Genomic DNA, 12,449 nt, shown 5'->3' with positions numbered 1-12,449 from the left:
ATGAGTGTAGTGAACTTCCTTCGTAATGTATTTGTTTGCCTCCCAATGATACAGAATCAATATAAAGGACTATCAGTACCTAAAACCAAATACATCTACCTCTCAATAGAAGGCTATTGTAGAAATAAGCATTGTTGCACACCATAATATCAATGAAATTTTGAAAGTACTGCAACTAAAATATGCTGTCAAGCTTTCAGAAGGACATTGGCATTAACTGTACTGATTCTGTGCTTGTACATTGTACACATTTGAAAGCTTTTCAGACAACAATAATGAGATTTTCTGGCACAGATTTGTTTTCATGGCATTATAGACATAGAATTAAAAGACATATCTACTCATCTAACCATTCTTCCTATCCAGTAGTTTTTTCTCTACAACTTATTCCTCTAACCCAGTCAGTTGTCTTGCAGTTTTGAATGAGTCTCATCATATTCCTTAGCTAGCTAATAAAACATTTGCATCAAGACTTCCTAGAAAACAAATATTACGCCTTTTGTATCACAGTTAACTTTTTAAAAAACATTACAAAATATGTAACTAGTCTCTCATCAGAGACTGCTTTGATGGTGAATCACAAGTCTCCTAACAACATCCTGTCCAGTCATAGGGGAGTGCTTACTAAACATACTACACCGTACATATCTGATAATTAGAGTTCTCTGGAAACTTTCCCTTGAAGTACTTCAACAGCAATCATTGAAAGGCCACTTCTTTTTTTTTTTAAATTGCTTTTTAGTAAGCTATATATAAAAAGAATTTTTAAAAATGAGAATCCATTTACAGCAAGACTTGTGCAATATAATGTATCAGTTGCACAAAACTGGATTATAATTAATAACAGCTAGCAGGACCATCCCTAATACTTCACACTTAGAGGGAAATAGCAGTTCATGCAGTATCCACATGCAGTCCACTGCATGTTTGACTCCTGCAACAATGAAGAGTCATAGATTGAATTACTGCTGAAATTCTGGTAACAGCTGACTGATACTGCAGTTTGGAAAGCATAACTACGTTCTATTTAAAGAAGAAATGGATGATAAAGTCAGATATCCTTGATGCAATCTTTTTTTAATTACAGAGGCTCAGGGCTGATACCCCAGAGACGCTCGATGTTGCATATTCAGTCTTAAAAAAAGTTGATGAAAAGGTTCTCAGGCAGCTGCTTCTGCTTACTGTAGCACCGGTGCTGCCATGGCAGGGTATAGTGCTTCTTCACTGCTTTTCACCTTTCATGCACTAACCCTTTGGCCTCCTTTCCCCAATGTTTTAATCCTTTTCAGAAATCGCAGGCATTCCTCAGGGGCTCACTGAATGTAGCACCTCCTAGGCAGCTATACAGAAGTGGGAGAGAGAGCAGAAATACTCAGAGCATATTGCCTGTTGAAATCTAGTGGGTCAGTTGTCTCAGGACACTTTTCCTCTCTCTGCTAGCTATTGATTTTCCAGGGTGCCCACCGTGAAATCCTGCTTCTCGGTTATGGTTCGGCTTATAGTTTTTGATTTAGGACTGGAAGATACTGAGTATATATCTACTGTAACACCTCATGTATCTGTTTCAGTATTGTATATGGTTCTTAAGGTTTATTCGCATTAAGGGTGCTATCATCCTCTGAGTTAATGGAGTATGGTCAATCTCTCTCTGAAAGTTTCCTTCATATATTCTCAATGTCATGGAGCCTTTTCTTCTTATCAGAGGATATCCTCCATTTTCCCTGACAAGCTGTCATGGGTAAAACAGCCTTGACTCAAGGAATTTCACTTAATTTAATTTATTGCCAAGTAAGATAAACTTTTAGTTACCGATTGAGGTACTGAGAAACAAGTCATAAACAAGTAAATAAGCATGAACAAGAAGACATAAAGAACTAAATCTTCCCTTTCTCCAGGCCCAACTTCAGCCCCCCCTTCCTAGTCTCCACTTCCCTTGCTTTTGCCCCACGTGACACTCAGGCCCACGTCCTTCGGTGAGGTGATGGGTGGTGCAGGTGGGCTCCATGCCTCTGTCTACCGCTCCATGCTTCTGCCTCTTTTCTACCACCACTCCTGGCTTCTTACTCATTTCCTCTGCTCTGGTGTGGGTCCTTCATGGCCACAGTCCCTTGGGGGTGTCCCTGCCCCAGCATAGGTACCGCACGGCCACGGTCCCTTCAGGGGCTTATCTCCTCTGGCATGAAGCACCTCCTTCCAAGAGCGCGTTTCCAGCCGTGTCCCCAGCAATCTCCCATTCCACATGCCTCCTCCGGTCCTCGAAACAGGTCTCTTTGCATTTCTCCTCACATGTCCCCTTTTGTGTCACCTTGCATCTTTCTTTTTGTGCGTCCTCCTGTGTCTCCTCTTACATGCATCCTCACATGCCTCCTCCTCCCCTTTCCCCTGCCCCTAGTGGCTACTGCCCCTTCTTAAATGCATTCAAGCAGCAGGGCCATGGGCTCCTCTGAGCAGCTCAAGTTTTGGCGCGCAGTGGGCTGTTTGTCACCATTTCAGAGCTGGCTGGAAGTGGCCGTGATGGGCACAGGCCAGTTCATGGCCTCCTCCCACCCAGGGTACCCCCGCAGTCCCCTGCCATTTATGCCAATACCCAGGCATGTGAAGTTTTGCGATTTTGTGGCAGTTGACTTTTAAGTAGACTGAAAAATTTAATTCCTTTTGTTCCTTTTGGGGAACACTAACCTTGCTGAGTAGTCTCCTCTGATGGCCGAAATTAAAAGCCATTAATATTCACTTGGTTGTTTGCCAGCTCATAAAATGTCACTGATAACTTGCTGCAATACTCCGGCCTCAGTCATTTTACACTATGCCACAACAGACACTAACATCTCAAAAATGGTCTGATGGTATTAGTTTTGTATGTCTCAAGAATCTCAACAATTACTGAGTTGTTTTTGTCCTTCTATCTGAGGGATCTGGCCTTTGAGGATCTCAGATCACAAAATCCATTCAAAGCCTGTGGTCTCCTTTACTACATAAATTTCCAGTATTTGAAAAGATGCCTATAGCTATCAGCAAACAATCACTAGCAAGTACATTTAGAAAGCAATATGTGTTTTATAAGATACTGCTGCAACACGGTTTGTCCCCTAATACAAAGCACCTTCAGATTTCATTCCAGTTTTTGATGGACAGCTAAGAGAATTTTTCTTATAGGACTGATAAAATTTTTGCAATCTGATGAGCAACACTTTTGATATATCTGGTCAACTAGATGTTACTTGACCCTGGTACCACATTTTTCCCACCCTCCTATCTGATTTTTCATCTTTAACTCAAGGTTAGCAAATAGTCAGTTGAGAATAGGTCCAGTTCAGCAGTTATGAATATACTGAAATGTATTTTCTCGGACATTCAGTATTATTTTTGAGTAGCTTGACAGGTTTAAACTAGCAAACAGTATAAAGAAAAAACAACAAGGCATTAAGTCTTAAATCCATCTCACCTTACTCATTTAAAACTCATATGTGATTCAGTGGGAATTTTTAAGATTGTCAAATTTGGTTTAAATAATGCCTACCAAATGATTAAGAAACTCCTTGTGACAGACAAATAAAAAGGAAGAATGAATAGGTTTTAATTCCACAAATTAGAAAACAATTGATGTGGTTTCAAAATAAAAATGATGAAAAATGTAAATAAAGGAATATTTTGAAGAGATAGAAGTGCTAGTCTTGTCATCATGTACTTACAGCTCCTGTCTGAGAAATATTTGGAGGAAGATATCCACTATTGTTATGGGTTCAAGTGGTTATTGGAGTTGTATCAAGGTTAATGTTTTGGTAAATGAATCTGCTGGGGGAACACTCTGGCTGTTTTCAAGAACATGAAATTACATGAACTGCACTAGCAAGCTCCCATATTGTGCCTCACTTCTAGGGTCACAGGTGAATAGGAACATTTCTTCACTGGCTACCTCACTTCCTGTGATTACAGTTTTCCCATGATGATGACAGACTTTGCTCAATCAGAAAATGAATCAATGGAAATATGCATATATACATTACGTGGGATGTAGTTCAGTAAAAACAACATGTAATTGATAAATATACACTGATATGTCTAAAGTAGGAAGCAGTGCAATGCAAAGCAAGCAGAACTGGAGAGTGATACAGCTAGTGCTGAGGACATGATGTCCACACCATACGTCTCTTGGGGTTTTACTTTGGAGCAACTGTAGTCATGTTGCATAGACTGACTAGCCACAAAAGCTGTTTGAACCCTGCTTGAATATCAATTTCATATATATTTTTCAGAGAACAGCTTGGGGCTCTGAACCTTATTTCTGCACAACTGCTCTTCAGATCAAGCCACTGGTATGCTTCTCTTTGCCAGGAGTGAAACAAGCATTAAACTATGGCTTCTGTGTTTTTTCGCTAAAAACCTGGCTTGTTCAATATTTAATCCCTTTTAGTTTGGGTGAGGTTAATGCCTCCCTGTTAAGAAATCAAGTACGTGCTGACAACTGGACTTAAAAACATTTTGCCATCGTCTATTTTGAGTCTTTGTCATCTCTTTTAGCTCTTTTCTGTTCAGTTTTAACAGTTTGTGTGGAAAGTAGATTATTTGGTTTGCAATTTTTACATGTGGCTGCATTACATTTAAAGATCTTTCAATTACCTTGTAAGAAAATTAGCTTCCCAAAATGGATGTGAGTGATTGAGATGCATGGGGAGGTGAAGGAGGCAGCTCCACACCTTTCCAAACTCACCTGCCTTTCATCAGGATTAATACCGCTGCAACTTTTTTTGTGTGTGTGTGTTAGTTTGCAGGCCCATCAGAACCCCTAACTGCCTCATCATGCAGTTGTTCAAGTGCTAGAGCCACCACAAGAATTGGGGTTGGGAGTACATGGCTGGGCAAAGAGGAGCATTAGGACAGACAGACAGACAGAGAGACACTGGTTAGGCTTCCGTAAAAGCCTAGCCAAAGAGCTAGAATGAAAGAGTATGTCACCTATTGCAGCTGTGATAATGAACTGCTGCAGATGTTACAGAGCAACTTTTCAACTGAGAATACTAAGCTCAAAGTCAGGTGCTAAGCTGTGGGATTCAATTTGCTTCAAAAGGGGCCCGGGGGAGCAGCTGAAGGTCTTTGCAAGCCAGGAAGATTTCAGTGTTTTTAGTAGTCCATGGTGGATTACTCTTCCTTGCCCATGACTGGGAATTCAGATTAACCTTAAACGTCCGTATTGTTCTGAGGCGCTGAGCTCTGCACCTGCCTACGTGGGGTGAGTAGAACTGTGTCCTTTTGTTCATGCTGATCTTGCCACTTGCTAGCTTCATCAGATAACCCTAATTCTCATACTATGAAAGTGTACAACTGACCCCACCAGCTGGCTCCATGCCCCTTCTAATATTATACTTCCATTACATTTCCTCTTAAGATGCCTCTTTTCTAGACTAAAGAATCTTAATTTACTTAATTAGCCTTTGCACTGAGGCCATTTCACACGCTCCTTACCCCACTTGAGCTTTTTCCAGTTCTAATGTCTAAATGACATCCTCACAGCTAATTTTAACACTTCCTTTTTAGATTTTAACTTTCTGGTAGCTTATTCTTTTTTCCTTCAGTGGAGATATACACTGGGGTACAGCCCTTAACATAATGTTTTTGTTCAGCATGAGTCTGATAACTATTATCTGCCAAAAATAATAACTGTCAATTGGTAGATTTTCATGTGTTCATTAAACACCAAATGTACTCTTCAGGATTTTGTCAGAGAGTATGTTGCAGCTTTCTGAAGCTGAGGGACTCTTCTTTATGCAACATTCCCTAAAAAGACTCTCATATCTGTGTACAGATGCACCCACACCTACAAGCACGTTCTGATTTTTAACAGCCTAAAGCTAATTAAAATAGAAGCAATAATAGAGAGTATGAGGAGAAGGAGATACAAACTACTTGCTTCTCACTGTCTTCTGAATTCAGGAACGCTCAGGACAGCAGCCCATGGTGTTCTGGGGGTATCATGTCTCCTTGTGGGAAACTTTTTCTGCTCAGTCTTGTCCAGGCTGGAAGATACCTGATTTTTATATTATTCTGGATTGTCAGTCTTTTCTCAGGTAGCTTGCTACTGTAATATGTGGCTTTTTCAATCTTATCTTTGATTATTATTGTTGGCAAATTCTTCCAATAAGTTGTAGCCCTTCTGACAAACATCTTCAGACAAGTCACATCAAAGGAGTATCTTGGAGCCATAACTGTGTGCAAATCAGATCACCTTGTGAGAGCCCCTCCCAGAAATGTATTAACAAAAAAATCATCCGTTTTGCATACCACAGAAACTGTGAGTCTGTGGCCACCCCTCACGAATGACAAATATGGAAATATCTGAATGTTTTTCTGAAAAGGTTGGCATTAAGTTTGCCGTATGTCATCATGTTAAAAAGCTATGAAAATATACATTAGCTGTAAATTCCCACGATAAAACAGATGATTCAGTATGTATTCACTAAAAATAAAATTAAAAAACAGTTCAAATATTTGTTCAGCTTCTTCCCTTTCCAGTTTTTTGTTCTTCTTGAAAATCACAAATATTGCAGTAATCTTTTTGTGGTGGAACTGATCAAGCTACTTGCTTCCCTCAGTCTTTATCTTGAAAAAAGAAAGTAACTTTGGCACTTACCAATAAAATAGATTCTTTTAATGTGCAAGAAATCTATATTTACATAAAACCAAGACTGAAATTTTGCAAATCAGATCAGACAGATACTGCATTTTTGGCAAGTGTCCCTATGATCACTGGACAAGCAGACACAACAGGGTTCTATAAAAGGCATCATTAAACAGTGAAGACATGTAGAGCACAGGGTTTACAAGGCCCCATTTTAAATTACAAAAGATAAACAGTACTAACTAAACTGTTCACTGGATGATTTTTTTCCTAGTGTTGGTGAAGTATAATAAGAATTTTTTTCAGAATACATATGCATAATGTAGATGAAGAGATTTGAAAAGATGAAATACTGCACACCATAGAAAATCTGTTTTTCCATAATATGCAATATATAGTTCAGGAATATATGACACTTGTTATTGAATGCCTTTCAATTTGTTTAAAACAGAAGTATCCATCTAAGGGTATATTCTTAGAGAATATAGTAATTCACAGTATTTATTCTCCTACAATCTAGTCTTTGTATATATAGATAAACGTTAGTCTGGGAGGCAACGCTCTGGGAGACAGCCTTTGTGTGTGAGAAACTATTTTTCAACATCGTGTGTGTCTGAATGAGGACGAAAGTTTCGTATCCTTAGGGTACATCTATAATTAGAATGATGTAACTGAACTGAAGACATTGTTTCTTAGGAAATGGAGGCATCTTAGTTACTCTGCGGAGGTTATTGTAAGGTGGGGCAGAGGGGGATTCTAGGTATATTTCACTGATTAAGAAACCATTTTTCTCTATGTTGTGGATTTTTTTTTTTATTGTCCTTTCACTTGTGTCGATTAATTAGCATTTCTCTTCTGCTTCATGGAAGCACAAATTTCACCCCGTGTCACAGAGCTGCAGACATACTCATGCACTTGGCATGGACTGGAAGAGAAGCAGCCGGTACTGCTCTCCCAATCTTCATTTGTGCGTACATCACACTTCATACTCAAGCTGTCACTTCTGCTTTAGCTCGCCGCACCTTGAAGTGTCTGTCTGCCTGACTTTTAAGACACTGTGAAGAGGAAATTGAGGGACAGCGTTCAGAGACACGTAAATCATTCTTGGTAAATGACTGATTCAGTGTTCAGAGGAAAGATTTCAGAGTTAGGAAGTGACTATGATCTGGGAAGTGTTCACAGAGGGTGAACCCATGTGTAAGTTCATATGTTAGGATGAGTAAGTAGTTGTGTGTCCTAAGAAGGTAAATACATAAAAGAAATCAATGTGTGCTATACAAAGACAGGTCCATGCTATACTTTCTTCAGTGATTTTTATGTCCTGAAGGAGCTTTCCCAAACTATGCCATGTTGTAAAGAAGCAGCGTCCAAACAATTATCAGCTGAACAATTCTGCCTATTCCACAGACTTGTTCATTTTAACTTAGAATTCAGACTAGAATATTAAAAAGAAATGAGAAACTGAGACAACACATGTATTTTTATAACACTGCTGAAACAAAAGCTAAGGTATGTGTCATGCCAAAAGGACCATGACCTAGATGGTGAGAAGGGGGAAGGAAGGAAGCATTTCTATTTCAAGTTTCCAGACAAACTGTCTTTCATTCCATGTTAATACCAGGAAGTTTAAACTTATTTACCAAAAATCACTGTTACAAAATACAGTATATTCAACATGAAAAGGTAGCAGCACAGATTTTGATACCTATCAGAACTGTGGGATGGAGAAAAGGAATGTTTCTCAAATACTCTGAATATACGGTATTCAAACAGTGCTGACAACGTTAAATAGACTGAAAGCTACCCAGAATACAGGTATCCTGCGCTTCACATAGCTTTCTGATTTACTTGCAAGTGGAAATGCTCACCTTCACATTTGTACTGGCTTCAACTCATACTGTGTTTCTAGATACTAGCTTGGCACCTAAGACTCTGTGGGCAGTGTTCTGCATAGGCAATACAGCACCAGCATCACGACACACTTCCCCTCGGTTGTGTGGCAAGTTTCCTGGATCCTGTTGCACTCTCACATGCTGCAGAATATGCTTTCGGCCAATTTCATTTAAATGAAAAGGTGCAGACTTAATATAATTGAATATGAAATTCAGTACATGGGGGAGATGCCCCCTCTTACACAGTTGCGTAAATTAATCTGTTTTACCATGGTTCTACATTTTCAGCAGCTTCAAATGACTCGCGACACTTGAAAAGGCGAGTTCACGTCCCTCCCCTCCAAACCGCTGTTCGAGGGTGCCCGCGGCTGTTCTTGCCACCCCGGCAGCGCCTTCACCTCCAGGTGCCTCCTCCCTGCGGCAGCGCCTGGAGCGGGGGCACCTCGGGGGGCTCCTCTGGGCAACGAATTTGGGGAGGAGGCAGGGAGCGCCGCAGCCCCGAGCCCGACCCCGCCGCAGGGCAGCCCGAGGCGGCGGCGGGCGGCGCGGGGCCCCGGGCGGTGCGGTTGCCGCCGGCTCGGCGCAGGACGGGCTGCGCCGCTGCCCCCCCGCGCCGCCCGGCCTCGACGGGGCGCCGGGGCAGGGGCAGGGGCACGGCGGGGCGGGGGCTGCCTCGGGCCGCTCCGCACCCGCGGCGCGCAGGGGGCGGGGAGGAGCAGCAGGAGGAGCAGGAGCAGGCGGAGGAGGAGGGGTATTTCGGGGCGGCGAGGAGCAGGTGGCGCTCAGTGCCGCGCTGGGAAGCGGCCAGCTCGGAAGCGGCCTGCTGCGGCGCGCCCCGACACTGCCCGGCCCCCGCTCCGCTCCGCTCCGCGCCGCGCCGCTCCGCGCCATGGGCTCGGCGCTGCCGCCGCTGCTGCTGCTGCTGCTGGCTCTGGGTAGGTGTCCGCGCTGCGCGGGGTGCGGGCGCCGCAGGTGCGGGGCGGGGGCCGGGGGGCTGCCGGGCTGGGCACGTCTGCCCCGTCCCGGTCCGCTCTCTCGGCTTCTGGGCCAGAAGCCGGCGGGGGCAGTGCGTGTGTACTGGCGGCGAGCAGCAAGGCTGCATTTTTAGAGCGGATGAAGTCCTGACCTCCTGGGTTGGCGTGGAGTTTACATTTCGATTAAAGGACGGCGGGGGGAGTGGGTGCAGTTTGCTGTGTAAGTTTACGCTCCTATAGTGATTGCGCCATTATGAAAAGGAAGATTGTATTTTTTATTATGAATTCTGTTCCTAATTTGCGAGAAATCTTTAGGTCCGTTCCCACCCTGTTGGGCAGATGTCGCTCCTTGGAAAAGGACAGGGAAACTTGAAACATCTCCTTCTCTTGGCTGACTAAATTACCATTACTTATATTTTCCTGGGAACTATAAGGCATTATATTCACTTGCCATGAGTGAATTCCCAAGCACTTTCAGGGTTTAAATATTCTGTATGCTCTCATGAGCCTTTAATTACCAAGTTACTGAAGAAGCAGCATAAAAATGAGTTTTCACTGATGAGCTGTTCCAACTTGTTCTTTCAGTAACTATAGCAAACACTGCAGTGGAATGTGCGGCTGCAGGGTATGAAATCAAATACAAAACTATTAACCTGTGGTGAGACGTACTTTATACAAACAACCTGGTAATTTTTTAAATAAGAAGAGGTCTTAAAGCATCAAAGTGGAAAACATCCACTCTGCATTTTTGCTTAATCAATCCTTTATTCTCCTGGTTACAGTCACTGCGTGCCAGGAACATAAATATGCCCTATAATTCATGGTGTCAAAGTCTTGAGACTTGCAAAGTTTTGTAGAGCGGTGTTCAAAGTAGAGGAGAAGGACTGATTGTGAGAGCCAGCTTCCCCCGACAGTGAGAGCTGACTGAGGTGGGCAGGTCGGCTGTGTTCAGGCAGCATACGTACACTTTAGGCAGATTTGTCTTCATTTGTACAGTTCAAAGCTGTCATAATTCTGGTTTCAGATCTGTCGTGACATTTGATGTTGGTGGATGTAATTGCTGAATTAATACTCGCTTATGCCTTCCTTGATCTTGTAGGACTCCATAGGAAGAAGAAAAAGTTTTGGATAGGGAGCGTTTTCTCCACGCCACTTAGGGTGCTGCTGTGGTGATACTATTGTAGCTTTCCCATAATCATTTCTCAGTAAAACTGATTCACTTCAAGTGAACTGTTTTACCTCCAAAGGCAGTCTACTTGAATTTAATTGGGCTATCTTAGCTGAATTAAGCAATCCTGCAAGAATATAGGCCAAGTTTATTTTAAGATGGATTTGATATTCATTTCTGAACTATCAGCCATATTAAATGTATCACATAAGGGTATTGAGTTGTTGCTCCAAAATCAACTAAAAGTAATGCAGCAGTTAGGATAGGTGTGAGTTGGGTTATTGCTGCTGTGTATTTTTGTGTTTGGAATATGATTAAGACTTTTTACATACTACAAAAACAGAAATAATGTAAAACTAACATTTTGATAATATAACTGTGCTACCAACCTTATTACTTGCTGGCAAAAAGTATGCAGCTGATAAAAGTAGATTATGTTGCAAGAAATAATCACGACTGAAAGATAGACTTAGTAGCACAGCCTATACAACAAAGCCTGATGCTTTTGTTGCAAGACACTGTTTTTGGTTGTTTATAGGTTTGTTGCATTTTACTCTTTAAGTGTACATTTTTCAGCATCAGGTTTCTTCCTCAGCCTGTTCATAAAAATCAGAGTGAAAATAGTCCAGTTCCTTCTCAGAGTGAGGCCGGTCCAAAATATAGTGTATTGTCTGGGTTCAATTCTTGTAATGTTTTCTTTGAGAAGCTCTAGTGCCCTCAAGTTTCAGAATAGATATTTGAAATTTGGCCGGAAGGTGATATTTGCATCATCTTGAAAATCTACCCAAATTTGGCCAAGTAACAAACCTTTGGAAAAATACATTCCTCTGGAAAGAAATAGATTTTTATCAGCTTACTAGTGTAAATTCGGTCCTTACTTTGTGTGGAGCTCAGCTGGGCTTTCTGTGCAATTGAGTTCTAGTGGGGTGCAGCCATACCTATGTGAACTCTGGGTCTGTGCCTGTAAATACAGGAACCATCCCTCTTGTGTTCTCTTGTTATTTAATATTTTTACAACCAATCCATGTTGTTAGGTAAGATGCACTGCTTTTTAGTTAGCTTCTGGATCCTGGCTCTCTGCTAGTCCATGTTGCATACTGTTAGTTGTTTCCTGGGTTCTGGATCAACCAGCTTTTTCCCTCTGAGACAGAACCCAGTGCCTTCCTGAGAGTAATATCCTTCAGAGTCTGTTCTCAAGAGACAGTGCTGGAGGGCTGGGCATGATGGAGGGAACCAAATTTAGTGTATTAGTATCTATATTAGCTCAGCGGGCCTTCATGTTCAAGCCTATCACATACCTTCCTGCCACAACCCAGGACATGAACAATATAACTCTGACATGTCCTTAAAATCCCCACTCTGTCGAGCACACCCCTCCACTATTTTAGGCACTCAGAACTGAAAAATCACAACTAGATTTTGTTTTATTGGCCACAGGTGTACCACTTGAGGACCAAAAGAGTCTTCAGCTAGTGCTGTCACTGTCAGTGCAGCCAGTCCCCTTACAAGGGCTGACACTGAAGAGTGGGGTGCGAAATGCTGTGCACACTGCCCGAAGGCAGCGGCAGGGAGGGCTTGCAGGGATTAGCAGTGCGGGCATGGCTAATAACTGCTCCATGGGATCCAGGCAGCCTGGAAGAGGAAGAAGCTCTATATGAAAATGTGAAGGAGGTTTCTCTGAAACTTTGGATAGAATCTAAATTTTCTGAGTGCAACCCCTTTTCCGGCATTCAGTAAATATCTGACCCTTGCTGATGAAAAGCATCCTGTTCTCCCAGGAAAGCAGTAGGATCCCAGTGACC

General features: G+C 42.3%; 1 protein-coding gene across 1 annotated transcript in view; it reads left to right on the top strand.

Annotated features, from left to right (window-relative positions):
- Nucleotides 1-9,231: 9,231 nt before the first annotated feature.
- The window catches only part of LOC135324498 (integrin alpha-2-like), a 70,735-nt gene continuing 67,517 nt past the window's right edge, over nt 9,232-12,449 (top strand). The window contains exon 1 of the mRNA XM_064501026.1: nt 9,232-9,440. Within this exon, the coding sequence (XP_064357096.1) occupies nt 9,395-9,440 (46 nt within the window). The 5' untranslated portion in view covers nt 9,232-9,394. The remainder of the gene's footprint in view (nt 9,441-12,449) is intronic.

This window comes from Dromaius novaehollandiae, chromosome W, assembly GCF_036370855.1.
Source record: "Dromaius novaehollandiae isolate bDroNov1 chromosome W, bDroNov1.hap1, whole genome shotgun sequence".
Lineage (NCBI taxonomy): Eukaryota > Metazoa > Chordata > Aves > Casuariiformes > Dromaiidae > Dromaius > Dromaius novaehollandiae.
This window is presented reverse-complemented; position numbering and strand designations above follow the sequence as displayed.